The sequence below is a fragment of the Zonotrichia albicollis genome, chromosome 2 (assembly GCF_047830755.1).
Source record: "Zonotrichia albicollis isolate bZonAlb1 chromosome 2, bZonAlb1.hap1, whole genome shotgun sequence".
NCBI lineage: Eukaryota > Metazoa > Chordata > Aves > Passeriformes > Passerellidae > Zonotrichia > Zonotrichia albicollis.
The window spans coordinates 109050221-109074954 of NC_133820.1; the positions used below are offsets into that span (position 1 = coordinate 109050221).

A 24734-nucleotide genomic window follows, 5' to 3' on the forward strand; every position below is an offset into this window, starting at 1 on the left:
AATATTTTCTTGTCACTATCTCCATGTTGGGACTTCTATCTGTACAGTTACATGCTTCCACTGCGCACTAAAATTCCTCAGGCCACAAAAATAGCTAAAAATATTTGATATGGCTAAGATCAGAATGTATGCTTGTAATCCATATAGTAGATGTGAATATTACGGAAGAACTGTCAGAACCAATTACCTTTCTGACCCATTCACCTGAGACCATACCCCGAATTGACTTTAGCCGAACTTTTTAAGGAAATTCAGTAAGGAGATCTACTTAAAATTCATAGCACAAAACCCGCTCTTTAACACTGCACCCTTTCAGAAGCATTTTTGTCTGTTGTGCACAGAGAGTTATTCTAATATACAGTCAGTGCTAAATAGCAATTAACTCTTCAGCATCTGATTAAATACCACAGTTAGTGTTACAAAATAAAACCTGCAATTTCTGTTTAAGGACAGACCATGCCTCTGTGCTCAGACAGCTTTCCAATTCTTTGCAGGCACTCAAAAGTAGAAAAGAGTCAAAGCTCTCACTTCCAGCTTAATGCTTTCCTTACACTTCAATGAATGTGTGGAGTAAAGGGCACTTGCATCCCTGCCTGTCTGCCTCAAAGACAGTTGCCTCCCTCTCAGCACAGTAACTCCATCTACCCAAGCACACTTTTATATCTCCTTCAATGTTAGAGTAATGCAGAAACTCCAAGGGAGGTCACTTGAAAAAGCACAATCTTAACTATAGATGGGTGTAAAGCTTGTCGAAAGTCAGGTTTTTTTACTTCAGTGGGTTTTGAATAATGCCCTGGTGCTAGTCAAGCAAAACTCTTTTTGAAGTCACAGATAAGATACAGACATATGTCCCTTTCCAGTGGTTTGAATGTATTTTATTACTACATTAAATGTCAATACAAGTACATTTTGTCTTTGTCACTTAACTAGAGCTGTATTTGACCTAACTTTGCAATTGTCTCCCACAAGAGGAGAAAAGGATCATACATTTGAACAGTCTATTACAGCCTGTTTTGCACTATAAATTAATTAGGTTAATGAAATGCAATGTAATAAGATAAAATCAATAAATTAATTAAAATTTAAGATAAAATTAAGATTCTCATCTCAACTGCAAATTTATAAATTTTGTACAGATTCTCCGACATATTTAAGTTATTAAAATTTCTTAAAGGTAATTCAGGCAGTCGACCTTTGGAAACTAAGAATGTATTTGGGAAATCAAAATCTGAAATACACTTTCATGTCACATACTCCCCTCTGCATATAGCATGGAAAGTTATTGAAAGATAAGAAAAAAATATATACAAGCTTTGCGCAAACTGAGTGGTGAGAGACGTGGTAAAACTGAAGATTTTGGAATACAAATCTGTTACTTGTTTTCAAGAAGATTTACTGCTAATTCTCCTTAATCTCAGAAGTAGCGTCTGTCTTTACTGTCTGGCCAGTGTTCCTCCAATTATAATCATCCTTCTGTTAGATGTTACTTAATCAACTGCTTTTTAGATGACAAAAATTTACAGTTGATTAGACTGAATAGCTGCATTGGTATTTCAAAAGTTTCTAGGAAGGGATTATTTCTGTGCTCAAATACCTCTAAATAAAGGATTCTGCAGTCTGAATGTCCTTGGATTTTGAAGTGTTCACTGAAGCAGATAAAGCTAAGTTAAAGAAGCATTTAGTGCTTCAGCATGCCAGCTTCAATAATATCTGTTGTGTTTATATGTGAGCACCCCCATGCACACATTTCTCCCTTTAGCTGCAGTGTATGTCTCTATTTACCACAGTGTATGCAGATTTAAAGTCTAAAGCCAGCACTGGCTTTTCTGAGAACAGACTTGAGACTGCTATGCTATCACCCTCAAAGCCAGTGTTGGCACAATTCAGTCATTAATGACAATTTTGTGTCCTTTCCCTGTGAAAGAGGGTTATTTAATCTTCAGCTGGTTATGCTGAGCACTGGCTCAGTTTACTCAGTATTCAGGAGTTCAAATTTCACAGTGATCAGAGTTCATTATCTCCTTAGAACAGATACAACTGGCCAAAAGAACAAGCTCCAAAGAACCAAACTTTTCTCTAAAGCAATGCTGAAGATCAATGAGGACCTCAGCATTCCTCATTGACAAAACCTGAGCTACAGGGACATAAAACCAATCTGAGCCTTTCTTTCCTATCCCTCATAGGGGCTCTGGCAGTTGTGATAATCTTTTAACAAGGGAAAAAAGAAAGTAACTTGATTCTAACCATTTTTACTAGAGACAGAAAGTTATCAGCAGCATCATTCAGAGTCAAAGCCAAGCAAAACACCTTCCATAAAGTCCTGAGGTCTGTTCTTCCAAGGCAAAAAAATTTAAGGTGCACAAAACCGCAAGCAGCAAGAGCTGAGAAGCCAAAACTAGCATTCTGAAAAGGATGTATACTTTAGGTCACACGGTATCACACAAAGACAAGTAATAGAGTTTAAGGAAGTCTTTTTGGTTTTTTCTAGCAGTAGGTTATTCTAGACCTACAGGTTTGCTTATCTATTAAGCATCCAGCTGGTAACACAAGTGTTAGACTGGAAGGATGACTGGTGTGATCCAATACAGCAACAGTAAAGAATATGAACTTCATGTTCACTTATTCCATGTTCACTTCATGTTCACTTATGTCATGTTCTAACACAACTGTTATCTCAATACCCCCAAAAATAAATAAATTTATATTTACAAATATAGAGCAATACATCAGAGTATTACAGAGTACTGCAAATATTGTTCACAGTATTGTTGTTGATTTAAATTCTGTTTATTTGTCAGCTCTTAAGGCCCTTAGGAACAAAGGGATTCCTGTAATCACAACACACTTATACACTAATGTTTTCATATAAACACAAACACTGAATCACAAAGCTCTTTCTTTTATTTCCCCAAACACAAATATCCAGAAACTTCAGTCACCCTATTTATTACCTAGTACAGCTTTAATCATCTAACCACTATGGTTCTCTCAGTTCCCTCTACCTTTTTATAGCTGAATATAAAAGAAATCAAATAATGCATGAGAATGCAAACTATAAATATCACATCTGCCTGATTTCTTAGATGCTCATGACTTTTTATCTACTTAGCAGAGCAATAATCTTATTGATCAATTCTTATGAATTCCAATTGTATTAAATGGTTTTACCTTAGCTTTTACTAGATGAAAGAAAAAACAATCTGTCTAGCAGATCAAGAAAGAAATTTTTATTCATTCCTTTTTAGACAAAAAACCAAAACATTCATTATCTCACCCTTTTATGGTTGCCACTTAAATACCACTATTTCTGCTAAACTTTACAATGCTATCCCTATCCTGCTCTAGCTTTATTGTGTAAATAACAGTGGCTCAACACCCTTTCCAGCAGAGATGCGAGTTTCTGGCTAAGAAACCTAGAATGTTTCAGCTACTTCGGGCTAATGATCTCTCAAATGCACACTAATATGTTTGATAGAAGGCTCTCAGCATGTGTGCACAGAATGCTTAACATAAGAATAACACTACTGTGGGCAGGGCAAATCGCTGACACTGTCTCAGACTGAGTTAGATGCTGGAGGCACAAATTAAAACTGTGAGCTTTCATTTCAGTGGGCTTTGACAGATGGAACACTGCATCAAATCTCTAATTGTTTAAACCATTAACTCATCTTTCCACCTGCATTATCTCTGCAAAGAGCTCAGCTGGAAGCCTGAAAATTGCTGGAATACAGAATTCAGGAGTGTACATTATACTCTAAATAGAAACTAAACTGTCTTTTTGGGGTAGTCAAAAAGTATGTTTATTTGGCTGCAGAATCCGTAAACTGTTTATCTTTATTTTCACATTTTCCTCTCAGTTCTGAAAACTCATGAAATAGCCTTTCAGCCTTCTCACAGAATCAATCTATCAGGGACCACTGCCTTGGCCACTGGGAACAAGAAAGTTGGATTGCAATTCACAGTGAGTTATGATGCTCCCCCTTTATCTCGACTTCTTGGTAAATGCCACAGCACATGCAGCTCTAAATTATGCCTGCTGGTCTCTTGACTTTTGCTGCCGACAAAAAAAAACCTTCTGTAAGGAGCTGTAAAAAAAAAAAAAAATTATGCCTACTTCACAAACTCTTGAAATGCCTTTCCCCGTCATTTCATCCCCCTTGCCCCCCCCACCTTAGGTCTAAAACACATTTTTCACTAAGCCAGCATCAATGCAGGACTCTGCCCTTTTCAGGTTACTCTCAGCAGCAATCAGCTCTGTTGTTTTTATAGGGAAGCACCTGTTATATGCTCAGCACTCCCAAGTACTTGAGAAGAACAGTCTTGGAACTGTGAAGCTCACACTGTAAAAACAAACCTGAAAATTGGAGCAGGAACAGCAAAAGCTGCGCATTTACATCCAATTTAGCACGAATGGCCACTGGAAGGCAATGGGATTTTAAGGACAGGAGCTTTGCAAATGGCAGTAGGAATGAGTCATTTGGGGGCTTAGAAAGCATAAGCAGAAAAGAAGAAGAACACATTGGGCAAAGAATTTCATTAAGGGGCTGGAGCATCTGCCATATGCAGACAAGTGCAGATATCTGGGACTGATGAGCCTGGAGAAAAGGTTCAGAGGGATCTTACTTATGTTTATAAATATCCATTGAGATGCAATGAAAAGGAGGCAGCCAGGATCTTCTCTGTCATGCCTATGGACTAAACAAGAGTCCATAAGCACAAATCACAAAACAAGAAATACCAAAACTCTTTTACTGTGAAAACATTGACATAGGCTGCCAAGAGAGGTTGTGGTCTTTACGTATGGAGACACTCAAATTCCAACTGGATGCAGAACTGGACAACCTTCTCTAGTTGACCCCTCATTAAAAGACCTAAAAGGGTTTTCCAACAACCTCACTGATTCTTTGATGGATTTGTAAGAAACAGATCCATAGGTATACAGAATAGTGACACTAGTGGAGAGACAAAATGTCAGATAAAAATTTTTAGAAGGTAAGTTAAGCAGAGGCAGAAAACCTCAACGCAGGAATTATGTAAAGATGTGAAAGTTAAATCCAAGAGCAAAGGTCGAGTCAGTGAAGGAATTCAAAACATAACATAGAACCCTTGATTGCTATTTACAAAAAGAGCACACCTCCAGTGCAAAGTTATTACCCTTGAAATACTTCAGTCAGCCTTGCAGATTATTTTCTTAGGCCAGGTTTTGATAGTATTTCATCTATCCAGTAGTTCTTAAATCCACATATAGCAGTTAGGGAAAGATTGATCAGGAAACTTAATGGTTATTGTAATGCTTTAACCAAGTTAGTTAATCAGTGATATGAAGAGGCAGACTGGGATACAATGTTCATGGACTAGTGAAGTTTACAGTCCTGAGGGATATGGGTCTGGCAAAGAATAAGGTCAGGACCCTAAATATTAGGAAAGTAAACTTCCAGCTCTTCAAGATGTTAGTCAACAGGACTCCCTGGGAAGCTACTCTAAAGGACAAGGGACCAGAAAAGAGCTGGCAGATCTTTAAGGACGTGTTCCATACAGCAAAAGAACTCTCAATCTCCAAGTGTAAAAAATCAAGAAAGGATAGCAAGGGACCTGCATAGATGGGTGGAGACCTTCTGGTCAAGGTAAAGGGCAAGAAGGAAATGCACAGGCAGTGGAAGTATGCACACCTATCCTGGCAAGAAGGGTTAGGGAGAAGGCTGAGTTTTTCCACATTTTTCCTCTCAGACTCAAAGACAACCTTTTTATCCCCATGCCTCCCAAGTGGATGGGCTGCAAGAGGGGGACTGGAGGAGCAAAGTCACTTCACTTGTAACCAAAGATCAGCCCATAACCACCTGAGGAACTGGAACATGCATGGGCTATGGGACCTCATGAGATGCATCCCAGAGACCTAAGAGAATCAGCTGATGTAGCTGCCATAATATTTGAAAAGTCATAGCAGACAGGTGAAGATCCAGGTGGCTGGGAAAAGGGAAACACTATACCCACTTTTGAAGGTAGGAAGGAGGACTCTGGGAACTACTAACCTGCCAGCCTCATCTCTGTGCCTGGGAAATCATGGAACAGATCCTTCTAGAAGCTATGCTAAGGCACATGCAGGATAGGGAGGTGACCTTTTAACATGGTCTCTCACAACATCCCTCTCTCCAAATCAGAGATTGATTTGATAGTTGGACTCTTTGGTAGAAGAGAATGTAGTTGGCTGGTCTCATCCAGAGGGTGGTGTTCCCTAGAGGTCACCAGACCCCTGGGCATCAGTACAGCTTACTGTTGTCACCTGTAGCATGGCAGGACTGAGGGGGCCCTAAGCAAGACCCTCTGCAGATGACACCAAGCTGTGTGGTGCGACTAACATGCCTGATGCCATCCAGAGGGCACGGGACAAGTTAAATGTGGGCCCATGAGAATTTTATGAGTATCAACAAGTGCGAAGTGATGACCTAGGCGAGACCATCCTTTGTATCAATACAGGCTGGGGGATGAAGGGATTGAGAGCTTCCCTATGGAGAAGGACTTAAGGGTAGTGGTGGGTGAAAAGCTGGATATGAGCCCACAGTGTGCACTTGCTCAAAGTGCATCCTGGGCTGCACCAAATGCAGTCATCAACTGACTGAGGGAGGTGATTCTGTCCCTCTACTCCGCTCCAGTGGGACCCCACCTGGAATGCTGCTTCCAGCTCTGGGCTCCTCAGCACAGGAAATATGTGTCCCTGTTAGAGCTGGTCCAGAGGTGGGCCACAAAAATGATCAAATGGGAGAAGCACCTCTTCCAGTAGCAAAGCTGACTGACTACCTGTGTTGGAAACAAGCTGAATTATGTTTTAGATTAAATCTACACATTACAGACACTACTTCATCCTGTATATAACCTGTACCTCATAATGCTTTAAAATAATCACTTAGGTAACGCATATCATAACGCATATATTAACAAATATGATTAGTTGGATGGAAAAAGGAGGAATAAGCCCAAAATAGGTTATATTTGCCTACCTACAGGCCTAACTCATGTGAAAATATTATTTAAAGACAGTCTGAAGATGACAGGCATATTTTTTGCACTATTTTGCCAAACACTTGGCTCTGATGGAAGACTTTAGGCCAGATGCATAAGAAAACTAGTTTCCAGCTTTAACTGTCTTTCCCCAACCAGACAGTAACCTCTGCATAGCTTCTATTTTAATTCTTCTGCTGAGCCAGCTGTTGGCAACAGGAACTGGGGTTTTGTGTAGTCATGTACGGGGAAAAAAGAAGGGAGTGTCTGGTTCTCTCCCCAAATAAGCTTTTTACCCCTGTGGTGTCTAGGAATGAGTAGAGCTGATGAGATCCAGGTGCTGGTTCAACAACTGCGTTACGAAATACTGAGCCCAGCTCAATCCAGCCCTTTTTCAGCCTCTCCACTTTGCAGTTCAACTTCCTCATGCCATTGTTTATGAGTCCACCTTTGCATTACTCAGCAAGTCTGACGGGCTGCCAGCAACCTACTGGTAAAGTAAAAGAAATGCTAAATTTTAACTTTCATTGCCTAGACCAAATATGAATGGAACCCCAGTACACAAACAATTATATACATGTACTATCAATCCTAATGAGTGTGTCAATGCAAGTAGAAATATTTATGTGGCTCCTGGGAACATGGAGGGCTGAAGAGTATATGTGAAATGCCTCTACACAAACATAGTTTGAGTCCATTCACCTTGTCCCAAAATGGCAACAGGGCCACAGCTTTCTAGCAGAACAGTGGCTTGGAACTCCTCCTATCTGCTGCCCACACTGCATGCACTAATGTAAAGGCACCTCAGCTGGCCTGTCAGCCAGTTGCCTTCCTTAATTCCTTTGAGATAATTCTCTGGTGTTTCCCTGTTGGTTTCTGTTACATTAGGAATCCCTGGCTTGTCTCCTTAAGACTGCAAGTGCATTCCAGTGTGGCCAGCACATTTCAGAGTCACTGGCAGAGGGTCCTCTTGCACTGTCTCTTTAACCTTCACTTCCCATCCCACAGGTCACCAGGCACAAAGCTGATACTGTCCCTCTCCCCTAGCATAAATAGTTTAAAGCTCTATTAATGAGCCCCTCTGGGTCCCAAGCAGCAACTCTCCTCCCTGAGAAAGGTGAGATCTTACTGGTACAAGCATGCCTGGTGCTGCACAGACCATTCCATGGTGAAAAAACCCCAAAATTTTGGTGATGATACCAGCCACAGAACCATGCAGTAACAGACTCAGCCCATCAGTTTCTTCCAATGTTGCTGCCTTCAACTGGAAGTAGAGAGGAAATAGTAACTTGTGCCTCAGATTGCCTTGCCAAACATTCCAAAGTCCTTTTTGATCATCCTTGGACTACATGTTGCCACTTTGTCATCTCCTATGTGGAAAATCAGTAATGAGTAGTAGTCTCAGGACTCCTCCAGGGTAGGAAGTTTCCAGGCGGCATCCCTACCCAGGCCCCCAGGAAGGCAGCAGACCTTCCTATGGGTAGGGCCTGACCGGACACAGCACTCAGATGTGGCCTCACCAGGGCTGAGCAGAGGGCAGGATCACCTCCCTGCTGGCAATGCTCTCCCTAATGCACCCCAGGATCCCCCTGGCCTCCCTGGGCCCCAGGACCCACTGCTGGCTCATGGGCAGATGGTTGTTCACCAGCACCCCCAGGTCCTTCTCCACAGAGCTGCTTTCCAGCAGGTCACTCAGTCTGTCCTGGCACAGGGGGCTGTTCTTCCCCAGATGCAGGACCCTGCCTTTGCTGAATTTCACACAGTTCTTCCCTGCCCCTCTCTCCGTCCTGTTGAGGTCCTTCTGAAGGGCTGCACAGCTCTCTGGGGTATCAGACACTCCTCTCAGCTTTGTGTTGTCACTGAAGGAGGAGGCATCTCATCCTCTCTCATCCAAGTCATTGATGAAAAGAAAAACAATACTGAGCCAAGTATGGAACCATGGGGGATACCACGAGTGACAGGCCCCAGCCAGACCCTGTGCCTCATTACATCTCTCTGCAATTTGCCAGTCAGTCAGTTCTCAATCCATCCACTCCTTCCTTCCTGAGTTTGTTTCCAAGGATATTGCGAGAAAGTGTCAAATGCCTTGCTGAAACTGAGGTAGAAATTATCCACTGGATTTCCCCATCCACCCATGCAAGTTGTCTCATTGTAGAAGGCCATCAGGTTGGTCAAGGACTACTCCTGATAATCTACTTGTCATCCATGTGGAGATGGACTTCGGAGTGAGGCACTCCACCACTTTCCCAGGGATTGAGATGAGGCTGACTGGTTGTTAGGTTCCCTAGGTCCTCCTTCTTGCCTCTTCTGAAGGCTGGGGTGACATCTGTTTTCTTGCAGTCCTCAGGCACTTCCCCTGATTGCCACAACCTTTCAAAGGTGATTGTGTTTGACCTACTTATGGTGCTCACCATGTCTCTCAACACTTGTGGGGACAGCCCATCAGAGCCCATGGAGTCACAGATGTTAAGGGTTCTCTAACCCAATCCTCCCTAACCAAGGGAAAGTCTTCCTTACAACAAACACTCCTTTACCCAGATCTCCTGTGTCAGATATTCCTGAAGGCTGGTCTTGTAAATGAAAACTGATGTAAGGAAGGTTCAGCAACTCTGCCTTCTCCTTGTCCTCCGTTACCCATTCCATTAATTCGAGATGTGTCTTGGACTTCCTTGCCTCATTTCTACTCACTGTGATAACCTCCCTGTATTCATTCCAAGTGGCCTGACCCTGCTTCCATCTCCTATGTATTTCCTACTTACATTGAAGAAATGATACCAGTTCTTCATTCATCCACACAGGTCTCTTGTCCACTTTGCCCGATTTCTTACTCACCAGGATGCATCATTCTTGAACCTTACAGAAGTGATCCTTAAGGTCAACTAGCTCTTCTGGACCCCTCTTCCCCACAGGATCTGTTCCCACAGGATTCCTCCAAGAGGACCTCTAAAGAGGCTAAAGCTTGCTCTCCTGAAGTCCACGCTTGCTTGCTGCCCTGCCTCCTTCTTGCCCAATACTGATTTCCACAATCTCATGGTCAATGCAGCCAAGGCTGCCCCCAACCTTTTGATCTCCAGCAAGGCCTTCCATGTTAGTTGTGTAAGGTGGCACACCATTCCTTTGGAATCTTCCAGCACCTGTCACACTCATACAAACCTCCTCCATCGAGGGGCTGAGAACAAGTAAAAGGAATCTGCATTTTTAAAAGGTTAACTGAATTCTCTGCATCACTTTGAAAATTTTAGCTAGCTAAAGTAATTGTTTTAACTTTGCATTGCAAAACACAAAAAATCAAAGCCATGCTGAAAAGACAACATTATACTTAAGTTTAGCTCTGCTAACAATTTGGCCAAGTTTACATTTATTTATTTTCTAAATATGGCAAAGCTGCTTTCTTAAGGAAAATATATTACCTTCCTAAGAAAGAATGAAAAACATAGGGTAACATAACTGCAAAGCACATTTTAAGTAATTTAAAACTTAAACTATCATTGTTTTGTAATACAATATTAATTTGTAGCATTCTTACACTGGTTTTGAGATACTGATTCAATTTTAAGGCAAAATTCATGTCAGCTTATATACACTTTATGTGGATTCAATAAACTTGTGAGTGACTCAGAGAGATAATCTTATAACCTCTGCCCTGCCTTAAAACCTGGACTACTTTTCTTGTGCAATTCCTTCTTTGTTGGGCAGACACAAACCATTGGAATACCCTTCCAAGTACTTGCCACAGTAGGCTTTGCAACCCAATTTTTTAAAAACTGTTATCAGAATCACTATGGAACAAGTGATGGGTCACTATGGAACAAGGCCCTCATGCTTTCCGGAAAAGGCAATTCAGTTAACATGAAATATGTACTTGGTACGTCTGTTTGGGGTTTTCAAGAAGAATTTTAAGAATGATAAGATTTCCTTGCAGAAGTGAAATCCTTAGCAGTGTGACACAGCTAATAGGAAATGTTCCATTCCATCATTTTCTTATATTGACGCTGTTATACCCTGTATTTTAATACTGATAAAAGCAACCAGCTTTGTTTTATTTACCTGCAACAGAACAGTCAAAAAATCGGCCAATTTCCAATCCCTTTTATGTCAAGGGATGCTAGATCAGCAAACGTGCAATTTCATTCTTTAAATGTACACAAGAAATTAACATGGGTTAAAATCAAGGGTTAGCATCAGCATTTAACATCGACTGCATTATTGAAACAATGCAAAACAATGCTACTTAGATTTAATTCCATTTTCACTACAACCTTCATGAATAAAAAAGCCTAAATTATTGTTGAAACACATTTTTAGGACCTTTAGGCAAATTTCCAGTGAATGCATCTTCCATGAGATTTAAGAACAGTCAGCAACAAATGTGCAATTCCACTTGAGCTAAACTCACTAAAGCTCCCAAATTGTTGCTGCTTCCATCCAGACACATAGAAAGACCCTCCGACAGGAGAATCAGTTGACAATTAGCACATTTACCGTTCAGGCTTCCAGGGTTTGAATGCTAGAATGGGAAAGGGGCATCAGTAGAGTCAACTGGGATTTGTGTCAAGAATACTTTCCAAGAAACTCAGGTTCAAGATAAAAATTAAATATCCAAGCTGAATAAAATGTTGAATGTTGAAATATCCTGGTACTGTTGGAGGAAGATTTTTAAGTTATTGACAGTTTTACTCTCTTCTGACCAAAAATACTGAAAAAAACACAAATGAGACACCAGTTTCTAGCCAGTGTAAACTTTCTTAAAATGACAGAATTATGTTGGTTTAACTATGCTTGATACATATCCTGCAACATGGTTCCTTTGTCCTGAAAGAGTAAATCACTAGGTTTTAATTTTTGATATTTTATTACAGGTTGAGGTTTCCAAATAAAATATAAACAGATACTTCTGAAAACAGGCTAAGAAGAAAAGCACTTAATCTACAGACAACAGACTGAAAGCAGATAGGTAACATAAATGAGAGAGGAAAAAACAGACTTACCTTTGAACACTGTTTATGATTCTGGCACCAAGCAAGTGACCCATTGTTCTGAAAGACAAAAGAAATGTACATAAATGATAATATTTCTTTCAGGCTAGACATATTCTCCCTAACATATTTAAATGGAACACACCATCCAGTTCTGCTTAGAAAATGATGCTGTGCCACAACGTAAGTACAAATCCTGACTCCTGGTCCCTTCTGTGGAGTTAAAGGCTCATACAAGTGTAAAGTGAACATTAAAAAGTTAGGAAAGCATTTCAGCAGGCAAATTTGGTAGAAAACTGAACAAAATCATCTTTCAGTCCATCTTTGTAAACACTTGCTGTCTAGAATTGCTAAGTTGTAGACAAAAGGTAGTACTTGCATTTAAGAAATTGATATAGATTAGTAGTGATTCATGAGAAGTCCATTAGTTGCATTTCAATATTGCACAACATTTAAAACAAGTTGTCAAGCAAAGATAATGAACCTTTACGTAAATGGAAAATTCAATTAAAGGCAGTATGAGTTTCCCAAAAGACACCTGTGCCAGTTTTATTTTATAATTTTGATAATAAAGTGCATTTCCAAGATAAGGAAACAGTATAGCTCTGATTTATCCCGACTGCAGTAAAACAACCAATACAGTATAACATGCAAAATAATAATTTAATCTAAAGGAAAATAAAACACAATGAGAAGAGAAAGAGAAGTATGAAACTGGCACAAGGACAAACAGCAACTTGTTGCTCTTCCAGAGATGTTTCTGAAAGGTCAATTTTGGAAAAAACTCACAGCTCAGAAGTGTATGTTTGTGGTGTTAAAAGATGAAACAAAATAATGATTTACTTTCTGTATAGTGGAAGATTGAAACAACATCAGGAAAACCTAAATGACTGAAGATGAGAAATGGAGTACAAACTCTGCAATACACTCTAAGATCAGTGTGAGGACATTATATGTATGTATCTCTTCCACCATTTATAAATCCATACTCTGGAAACAGAATGGCTGAAGATTCTGGTCAATCTATTGTTCACAATTAGCCTACAATTGTCAGTCTATGAGGGAGTAAAAGGACACCCTTTCATAGGAATTTGACAAGGTATTCCCACAGGGAATGTGACTGCAGTACTCTGTCACTGTTGGCACCAGCTATAGATCTGGAAATCAGTTTCCAAGGAGGAGGAATACAGGTAGGCCAGAATGCAAAGTACTAATACAGCAGCACTGTATCTTATTTCTTTTTTATTCTTTTTTTATTAAAGAGTGATACAAATACTGGAATAATATACATATGTTACATATGTTGGTTTTATCTGGCATAATTTTCTTCACAATAGCTATGGTCTATGCTTTGGATTTGGGCTGGAAGCAGTGTTGATAACATGGGGATGCTTTTGATACTGCTGAGCAGTGCTTACAAATGCTGACATACAGCATCAAGGCCTCTTCTGCTTCTCACCCCATTCCACCAGGGAGGGCTGGGGGTGCACAAGGAGCTGGGAGGGGACACAGATGGGACAGGTGATCCCAACTGACCGAAGGGATATTCCACACAATATGGTATCCTCAACATATAATGCCAAAGGGAGGAGGAGGAAGGGACGGATATTTGGAGTGATGGTGTTTGTCTTCCCAAATCACCACTATGTATGACAAAGGGGGTGGCTGAACATCTGGGAAATAGTGAAAAAATTCCTTGCTTTGCTTGTGTGCATGGTTTTGCTTTACCTATTAAACTGTCTTTATCACAAGCCATGAGGTTTTTCTACCTTTACTGTTCTGATACTCTCCCCAGTCCCATCCATGGATCAACTGAGTGAACATATGCCAAGCTTAGCTTCCAGCTGGCTCTTAACCACAATAATACAAAACTTTTTATGTATAAAACTCACACAGATAATAGAAAAATAAAATAAAATAAAAATTATTCTCTCAATTATTCTCAATTCAGAAGAAGAAATAGATACATTAGAATCATTGTAATGGAGACAACCACCATAGTTTTTCAAAACTGCAGCATTTGTAAGCTTGAATACAGGGATTTGCTATCACAACTATGAAGCCCATGCTTTGAAGCTGGATCTCGCTTTGTGAATGTTTAAAAAGATCATGTTTGTGCATGCCTTCATACAAGTATGTAGTCATATGTTCACAAAGTTTCCAAGACATGGCCAGTAGGTCACGGGAAGGGATTGTCCTCTTTTAATCTGCTCTCATGAGCCACACATGGAGAACTGTGCGCAGTTCTGGGATCCTCAGGACAAGAAAGTCAGGGACCTGTTGAGGAGGGTCCAGGGAAAGGCCACCAAAATTATCTGAGGATCAGAGCACCTTTCAATAAAGGCTGAGACGTCTGGGTTGTTCAGCCTGGAGAAGAGAATGATTCTCCAGAGAGACCTCATTGCAGTCTTTCAATATATAAAGGGGACTTGCAAGAAAGGCAGAGTGACCAAGCCCTGTAGGGACGGAACAAAGGGTTACAGATGAAAACAGAGAGGGTAGATTTAGATTGGATCATAAAAAGTTTCTTCCCTAGAAAAGGGTGCTAAGATACTGGAACAGGTTGCCCAGAGAAGTCGATGTTGCATCACTGCAACTGTTCAATGACCAACATGATCTCATGGAAGATGCCAGGGCAGGAGGGATGAACTAGATGATCTTTAAAGATCCCTTCCAATTTCCATCATTTTGTGACTTCAATAATCTCCATAGTCAGACTCACAGAATGGTCTGGCATTCACCAGAACTCTTAATCTGAACTTCAGAAAATTCATATGTGTCTTTTTTTTATATGAGCTGAAATGCTAACATCTTCTACTCCTGCATTACCAAGGAAGCTATGGGGATAATAAATATAAAGACATATCCACTCTTTTTCACTCCTTTCCATGTACTTGCAGTTATTTAGGAGCATTTTAAAATAATCAGTTCATACAATTTAATTTCAGTATTTTATGAAAATTTATTTTATCATCCAGCAGATTACCATGCAATACTACTTAATTTTATAACACCATTTTTATCTGTCCTTATGGTAAAATTTAGCTAAAATTGAGATTCACTAGCATAAGATTAGCTAACTATGAGCACCATCTCAGGTCCAACCCCTTTGGAAAGAGACATAAATAAAAGAAATAAAACTTTAGAACAGCTGTAAATAACATAAGCTAGTGGGAATTCTTTAGTATTCCTCTCAATGCTGTATTAGGATTTATTATTTCCATTTACAAATCTAGCCAGCAGCAATGTTAAAACAATATTTTATGTGCTAGTTTCAATTTATCCCCCTTTCTTCTTCACATAAAATGTGACAGAAGTAGCTGATTGCAATAACAGATCAGTAGCAGCTCACCACTTTGTTTCAGTTATACTGCTTTCCACTGAACTAGAAAAAGTAGCTCTGCTTTTAAATTAGATTTGTTACTTGAGACAATAAAGCCATAAATGCCCAGATGTGTGATTCCCCTACTTGATAATTTCAACATCTACAACTGTTTTCATTTCTCTACTGAAACTGATTAGTACTTGAGTTAAAAAGTCTATCAAAATGTAAAACTATTGTTTACCACCTTCAACTACATAAAAACTAACATTATGTGAATGATCTTGCATTGTATAAGGAAAAACAAATTCTACAGGCTTCCTTTGAATAGCAAGGTATCAGAGCAAGCACAAACTCAAATGAAGGCTCCCCTCCACTCTGCATCTTAACACATGGTTATTCACAAACATTCAGCTGTGATTATAGCTCATGCCAGTGTATCTGGCTGAAACCCTAATTTCAAATAATCAGCAATTTGTGTTTTATCTGTTGCATTTTACATGCTCCCACATTCCATTCTCAATTCTCTCATGTCTGGTTTTCTTCAAACCCAATTCTGACTTGACTTATGCCGGTGAGACTTTGACTTCATCTTTAGTGGTGGCTTCAATCTGCAGTGCAGAAATGGCCTCAAGGAAGACTTAAATACCATTTTTCCTACCCATTTATAAGCCTTGCACAGCCTTTCTTCGGGGCAACCCTGAAGCACCCTAATCTGCATGCTGAAGAGAGCAAACTGCACTCCACAGGGCAAACTCCAAGCATCCCATCTTGCCAGGCCTGATGCATCATATGGAAGATGTCAGGGAGAGGAACTAAAGCAGTCTCCAACTGCACATAGGAGATGGATTAGAGGAACTCAGGGCTCAGAACCTGAGCCCCACACACTTAGAATCTGCCAGGAAGGAGAGGGTAGACAAACTTCAAGAATCAGACCTTCAAAGACCAGAGCTGTTTGACATGTACAAGAAAAAGAGCTTACAAAAGCAAAAACAGGAGGGGGAAAAAAACTAAAACAAAACAACAGATAAATATTACAAGACTCATAGGATTACAAGATCATATTAAAAGATTCATTCCAACAAGTATTTGTGCACACTTGATTTCCTTTGTAAAACTACAAATGCCCTTCATTCTTAACAGGTAAGACAAACATCTCTATTCTGTGTCTTGAAAAAAGGAAAGCTGTGCAGCATCTCTTGTAAAAAAAAAAAAATACATGTAGAGTAGCAAGAAAAATCAATCTTCTTCTACCTACAGTAGGCCCCATGGGGGAGGGAAGTTAATAACACTCACAAGCAAGTACAAACTGGTCTTTAATTGGAGCAATGTCAAAAAAACCCAAACAACAAAACAGTATCAAATTACTTAATTTGCATCTCTGTCCATAGTTATGTCAGGAGATACAACCCTTCTTTTGAAATGCCAGACATGAGCTATGAAAATTAACTAGCCACTTCATTTGCTATGACAGTAGCTGCACATCTATTATCAGTTGTGGAAGTCTCTTCTCCCCTGCCCAATCTTCAATCCACATTTGTGTGAAACCACTGTCTCTCAGAAGTGGCCTGTCCTGACAACCTCACTGATTCTTTCAAAATGACAAAAAAGCATAGAAATAAACCTTTCAAATAACAGTATCCACTGAAGAAAAACAGAACATTTGAGCAGACAAATCAATACTGATGCAATGATGAATTTAAAAAGAGGCTCCCAACATATATTTTCTGTATCCTATCAAAAATATTAACAGGATGAAGTTAAAAGTAACAGTAAAGTATAACTTGTGTTTAACATGCATTTCCTGACTGCATGGTCACTGTGGCACAAATTAATACAGGTACTTATCTATGTCAGTGTTGTGTGTCCCCAGGCCCAGCTCTGAAATGTGGAACTTTCAGAGGTGCAAAATGGAATCAACAAAACCAAACCTGCATCCCAGCTCCCAAATACAAAAGTATGCACTCAGGAATGAATTTCAGATAAGTCTGTACACTTAGTGGGGAGAGATACCAAAACCAACAGACAGGAAATGCCAAAGAGAAATTTATTTCTTAAAGTCCTTCTATCAAGACTAAACACAAACTTGTAGTAAAGGTATGGGCAGGGGAACCACATTACCACCTCTCCTGGTCTATGGTATTTAGTTATGCTTTTGTATATAAATAACAGGAAGAGAATTTTCTTTGAAAATAATGCAGGAAAATGAAAAGAGAAAACCCTGTTGCACAACACTAAGAACACCTACCCCAGAAGTCTTTCACCAAGTTCCAGCAAATTTAAGCCCTTATTGCATTTTGAGATGACTCAGCAACAGGCTAGAGAGGAGACTAAAACCTGGCCAGTGAAACCAAACCACTCTGCAGAAATGAGTAAAAAGAGAAATGTAGAAACAGAAGAAACATGGAGCTGCAGGTGGTGAAGGAGCAAGTTATGAAGTTCAAAAGCAAGGTCCACCTCAGAAACAAAACTGGCTCTTTCAAGGGCAATTTACACAAACATATTTTTAGCATTGTTTCTACTACACGCTTGTCCAGTGTATGTCAAGTTTGAAGACCATCCACTGGAGAAGCCATGGATAGAAAAAGAACAGTATGAGATTAAAATGTCCATAAAATACAACAAAATAGCAGTAATATTCCGAATAGTAATATTCTGGTTCCTTGGCTTCTGTTCAGCAAAAAAAAGGGAAAGAAATGCAAACAACTGAAATTAGTACATTTTCCTCTTTATATAGTTCCTGATTTCACTGTACATTGTATTTTACAGAAATAATTCCCTTAGTAAGGGATTTCTGTTGCCTTATAATGGTTCTAATAAAGGACAAAACTGGAAAAAGTAAGCATCAAATAATAAATTGAATGTTACTGTGTAGCTTTGAGCCACTCCCATCTGTTCTGTCAGCAGATCCCAGGAAGAAGAGATCAGCACCTTCCTCTCCACTTGCCCTTTTCAGATAGAGAGCAATGAGGTCACCCTTCAGCCTCCTCCTCTCCAAACTAGACAAGCCCAAAGTCCTCAGCCACACTTCTCAGGACATATTCCAGCCCTGTCACTGGCTTCGTTGCCCTCCTCTGGGAGCATTCAAGGACTTTCACATCCTTATTAAATTGTGGGGCCCAGAACTGCACAGAGCACTCTGGGTGAGGCTGCCCCAATGCTGAATACAGAGGCATAATCGCCATTTTGAGCAGCTGGTGGTGCTGTGTTTGATGCACTCCAGGATGTGATTTTCCATCTCGGCTGCTTTGGAACCCTGCTGATTCCCATTCAGCCTGATGCTGATCAGCCACCCAGGATCTTTTTCTGCAGGCTGCTCTCCAACTTCTCCTCTGCCAGTTTATACTTGTGCCCAGCATTATGCAGAATCCAACATTTTTTACTTGTCAAATTTCATTCTATTAACCACTGCTCAATGTTCTAGCCTATCTAGATCCCTGTGCAAGGCCTCACATCCCTCAAAAGAACCACCAGCACCTCCCAATTTGCTATCACCAGCAAATTTGCACTAATGTTGCATTCACCTGCTGCACCCAGAGCACTGATAAATGCATTGAACAGAGCTGGTCTGGAACCAAACCCCGAGGAGCACCAGTGATGGACAGACACCTGCCAGGTGTGCCCCCATTGATTACAACCCTTGAGCCCTGTCCTTCGGCCAGTTCTCCCAGCACACCATGAGCCCACTGATCCCACAGCTGTCCCTAGCATTCCCTGAGCTCATCTTTGGCCATGCCTGAGGCTGCTGATGACCCTGCACCAGCACCCAGCTCTGCCCAGCCCTCGGAGAGGCCACAGCCTGCAGTGAGGTCACCCCAGCCCTGGGAGCCAGCCCAGGCTCAGACTGACAGCACAGGACTGTGCTTTAAGGTCTAAAATAACATCTTCACTTATTCCTGACGTGTAAGTAACATCCTTAGACTTTATTCTAGTTAGCAAAAGCACAAAGCAAAATTTCAACACCAAAACTAAATAAAGATCACCCGAACAAGAGGAAACAAAAAAGCATATAAAACCTACCAGAACAAAACAGCAACAAGAAATACTGCATAGGACTCTGATGTGAGAAAACAAATAGCACTTAGCACCATATCAGTCACACTGTTTGATATATTACTATCAGATAACTTTAGGACTGTGTTATATAAACACATGTAGAAATTCAGCATTAAGCTTAACTATGTACATATATTTCCTCTGCCATCTTTTAATGGCATACAACTCTTAAAAAGAAACATGAAAAAAACCAAAAACACCAAGCAGCAGTATCCCAAAAAAAAAAGACACTGAGGGCAAGAACACATTTTGGAACAAACACCTGAAGTTATTTTGTTACTGTAACTAACTACTGGGATTCCTCACAACTAAATCAAATGTAAAATGCCCTTAGAGGAAGCTATCTTTATACCACAGATGTTTAAACCATAGAAAAGTCAATGCTGGTTACTGGTTAATCCAAAGTAATTAAGTTAAAGAGATGACTGAATGCAAGAAATACTTATAAAACTGATCATCCTAAAAATTCCTTCCCTGAATTTGCAACTATAAACCAAAATTAAATTATCATGGGTCACAGTGTGACTCACACTGCCACCTAATTTTAAACATCTGGATTTGACACCAGGAAATGGATATCACAAATAATTTTTTAGAAAATCTTAGGTTTTCTTTTGGATTAATGTTGACATTGCCATCATCTGTAATGTGCTGGCTCCTATCACAAGATATGCTGGGTCCTCCTGTAGACAGATGGCTACAAATAGAACTATATTGACCTAAACTTTGGGTTGATATTTCCTAAACAGTTTATATAAAGTCAACCTTTATTGCTGTTGCAGACCAAAATATTAAAAGATACAACTTCACACACACCAAATAGAGGAAAAAAAAATTAGATCAGAGTAACTAGAAAAGAAGTTAAGAAAATCACCAACCATCACCTGTATCACGATACACAACACTATTTGCTCTCTGGCTGTCATCATTAGTAGGTTCCTAGAAAGACAACCATCAAAATCCAAAATCCATCACCAATGAAGCAGCAAAAGATGGAGATTGGTACTTTTGAAAATAGACTATGCATTGCTTTGATTAAATTTACATCTCTGAGTATGGGACACCTTTACTCTTTTTAGAGCACTGTCTTCTCAAATGCACAGAAAAACTACTAGATAAACACAAGCTGTAAAAACAAATGAGCACGGGGATCCATGTGTCTCCACACACTTGTGAGTTATGACTGCCTTCTTGTGGTTTCACAGACTTCACTCTTACCACTTCTAAGACTGATCTCAACTGAGGTCTTATTCTGTTTAGCAGAAGTCTTTACCAATCTGTAAAAGAATCCAGATGCAATAAACTTCACTTCTCCCTGCAATAGGAGGAATTAAACACACAGACATCAACTTGAAGCTATTAAAGTTATATAATGAATCTCAAACTATATTTGGGCCAAACTTCGAATACATTTTTTGGGATTAAGTAATCCAGTTCAAGTGAACAGAAACTAGTCCAACAGCATTAATTTGGGAAGCAAAAGACAGCTTGTCAACTACTTGTTCATAGGCTCTATTTCAAAATCCCCACCCTTTTGAAATGCTAATGCACCTCTTCTGTTGTGTCATAAACTTGATTTTCTATACATATGAAATAATGAGATAATAAAACTATGTGCTGCCTCGAGGATGTGACAGAAGTGTAGCCTTGGGAAATTAAAACCAAAAGAACAAAATATGTTCTAAAAATGTAATGCTTGCTTATGTAAAATACAACATAAATGCAGATATATACAATCTACTTCGTATTTGAAAAAAATACAACTGGTTCTCAATATACTGGAGGATATTGCATGCTGCTTTGAATGCTGATTTGATTTTATAACTGAGAACTACAGCCCAATTTCTATTCTGTATAATTATAAGATTACTGGTTAGTTGGGTGACTCCCAAAGCATGTGATCTGGTACGTTTATCACAGGCTGCATTTGCCTCCACTGCCTACCAACAGAGCATTCCACAATCACCTACAAACTCCCTAGGAATTATGTGGACCACAGAAACACATCTATTGAGCAAAACACCTGGTCTTGATGAGCCTGATGTATGCTCTACACATATTTCAACTTTGCCCTTTCCTTCAACTAATTCTAGTCTGGTCCCACAGACACAATGCCCATTAGTTGCTAAAGCACATTACATCCCTCTGGATTATCTCTCCCAGTTACGTTAATCCAGAAGAAATCCAGTGCATGAACTCTCAGACTGGTCCACAAAGAGAAAGAAAAGGTGATCATGATATGTAAGAGATTCACTCCCAAAACAAACTCTGATCCACTTAAAACACTAATGTGAAGTAGCATCTCAGACATTTCTAACATCTCCCAAACACACAAAAGTAGTAATTCAGTGCTTCCTATTAGACTAAACTTCCCTCAAAAGCCACAGTTTCAGAGACAGTGAGGGCAGCTTTCCTTTCTGGACTTGCAAAATGCTTAAGGTTCTGTTGTCTCACATCCTTAAGAAACTAAGCACACACACACACAAAAAGAGTAACAACCATGCATTTTTATATCAAATAAAACATCCATTATAAATAGGCTAACCATAAAATACACAAACACAGAATAGTCCATGCATGTTGCATTGTCATGGAGTAATTTCTGATCCCAAAAACTGCTAAATGCATTTTACTGCACCACATACTGGCCATGTGAAGTTTCACTGCAATTTCTCCCATTCTGTTCTGGCAGTATGAGAGAGACATCACTACAACCACATTTGTAACTTTGGCAGGAGTATGGATACACACACCTGTCCTTCAAACTTAGCAGCTCTTCAGTGGCCATGTTACTATGACTCAATCAGGTACCATCAAATTACACATTCACATTCTTGGGCTTAACATATTATCTATTTCCAATATAATCCCATGAAATTCACATGATAAATTTCAGGAATGTATTTCCTTTCTCTTTGGCATGTGTTACCAGTTTACAAGACACTAAATATTTCAAGCCACAGTAGCAGCCACATCCCCACAAGCTGATGGATACATATATTTTCATTTCCTTTTAAAGGAACACAAAAATATACAAATTCCATGAAGCACCTTTCTCAACATAGAATATTTGTGACAAGTATCTCCTTATTCCTATTGTCTTGATGTATTACTATAAAACTTTTCCTCTTTGAAGGCAATAAGCCCAATAAACATAATTGCCAATATGAATACTGTGTTTCACTATCTTTTAATACTTTTAAAACATCTAGTAAATTATAATCTCAGCAGTAAAATTTAGCACAAATAACAATCCTACAGATGAAATATGCAGTCTAAAATTTGACCACAATTATTCATTGTTAGCTCCAGAAACCTATTAATATTTGTAACATTTTTTATACAAAAATAACGTTTTGGGGGAATTATTAAAGTACATAGCAAAGCTCTCAAAAGTAAGAAGTGTAAAACTTAACACAGTCCTTGGAGGTCTAAGAGTTGTGTAAACAGTCTTTGGGGATTTTTGTTCCATTTTCCACAGAAGACCTGTCTCAGCGAGTGAAGTGCATCTCACCAGACCTGGGATTTCCTAGAAACATTTGCAAAAGGGTTGTGGCCATTCAGGAATTAGATATTTTGTTAAATAAAAATTACTCTTGGACTTAAACAGAATAGCCTATCTGCAAGCTGAACCAAACCCAACATAATATTGTTAGAACTTACAAATACACAAAAAAAGTCTGTCACCACAACAGTTAAAGCAGCATTTCAGAAAAAAAAGTATTCTTTCCCTGATATATTGTAATTATTAATATTTTCATACATCTGCCTTCACTGTAGATGCTGCAGGGAGACAGAAAAGATGTAATGGGTGCAGTTTAATAAGGCCACAATTTATTGTTTCATCTCCAAAGCACAGCTCAACAAAAACCTTATCAGACAGGTTAACACTCTTCTCTCCATTGCTCCTATTTTGTTGCTCCTTGGCTGTCCCTTCCCAATCAGCTCTCATTTCTGCAGAAGGCCAACACACAGGGCTGCCAAAGGAAGCCTGTCACAGAGACTGGGAGATGCCAGTGGCACTGCTCAGACACCCCACATGCCCTCACATCCCATCACTTTCTGAACACCCTCCTCCCAGCAGAGTCACACAGGCAGAGGAACTCCTGGTGCCCTTCTCCAGACCAGTCAGTGCTGCTGTTTTTCCCCAGCTCCCAGACCGGCAACCCCTGTTGGTGTTCATGTGCACACCACATCCTTATTCTTTTCCTATTTTAAGGAACGGTAACAGATCCCACAACAGCACAAATTGCAGTGACATTGTGGTGACAATGGATGAAAAACAGGCCTCAAGTGAAGGAGCACCCTGAAGGGTAGGTGAGTCTTTCCCGTTCCACTTGAAATTTAACACATCTGCTAACCTGATCCTAACAGAGACCCATTGGCCCTGCAACACTGACAGTATATTCCTGACAGAAACAACCTTTTAATACAAGTTACAATAGATTCCTCCCTTTTTCTAAGGGGCTTTTTCCAGTTTAAGAACTGTATGCTACAAGAAATGTATATTCCATGGGACAATTGCTGCAGTCCATTGTTCTAGACCACTGTCGCAGACATATTTTTCACTAAAAATCCTTTCTTTAGGATTTTCCCTTCTGGGAAGCTGAGGCCCCAGAAAAAGAATATGAACAATGGTTATCTGCTGCTGTGGAATGCAACCAGTGGATTCCTGATTGGGCCATCTTGGATGTTTATAATTAATGGCCAATCAAGGACTGAGCTGTCTCGGACAGAGTCCGAGAGAGCTGCCTTTGTTTTCATTCATTCTTTTCTATTCTTAGCTTAGCTAGGTTCTGAGGAAACCTTTTCCTTTCTTTTTCTTTTAGTATAATTATAATGTAATATATATATATCATAAAATAATAAATCAAGCCTTCTGAACATGGAGTCAACATTCTCATCTCTTCCCTCATCCAAACACCCCTGTGACCACGGTCACAGACCACCTTGCAAGCAACCTAAGACTGTGAAAGAACAGACAAGAGAGAGAAGAAATCAACATTAAATTATACTGATAACAAAATACTAAAACTACTCATACAATTCAAGATACAGGGGTATTAACTTGATCTTTCTTCACTGACAATCTTCAGTGGAAAATTTATGTTGCTTCATCACATTGCCATAAAATTTCCCACAAACATAAAAGCACTTCATATGTCAGGTTTTCAGAATACAGTCCAACTAACTAATGAAGACATACCATAAAAGGAAAATAAATCTCCCTTGAAGGCAGAACTGAAGCATTTGTCATTAACACATCTGGTTACCAGAGATGTAGCTGTTATGCAGAACAAGCATTTGCTGACAGGTTCATCATGTTTCAGACCTTCCTGGCACCAGGTGAAAGAGCTAAAAATTAAATCAGGTTAATTTGCATT

At 39.6% G+C, this 24734-nt stretch overlaps 1 protein-coding gene across 1 annotated transcript in view; it reads right to left on the bottom strand.

Annotated features, from left to right (window-relative positions):
• The window catches only part of ANOS1 (anosmin 1), a 135296-nt gene that overhangs the window by 98315 nt on the left and 12247 nt on the right, over positions 1 to 24734 (bottom strand). The window contains exon 2 of the mRNA XM_005487543.4: positions 11985 to 12032. Within this exon, the coding sequence (XP_005487600.1) occupies positions 11985 to 12032 (48 nt within the window). The remainder of the gene's footprint in view (positions 1 to 11984; positions 12033 to 24734) is intronic.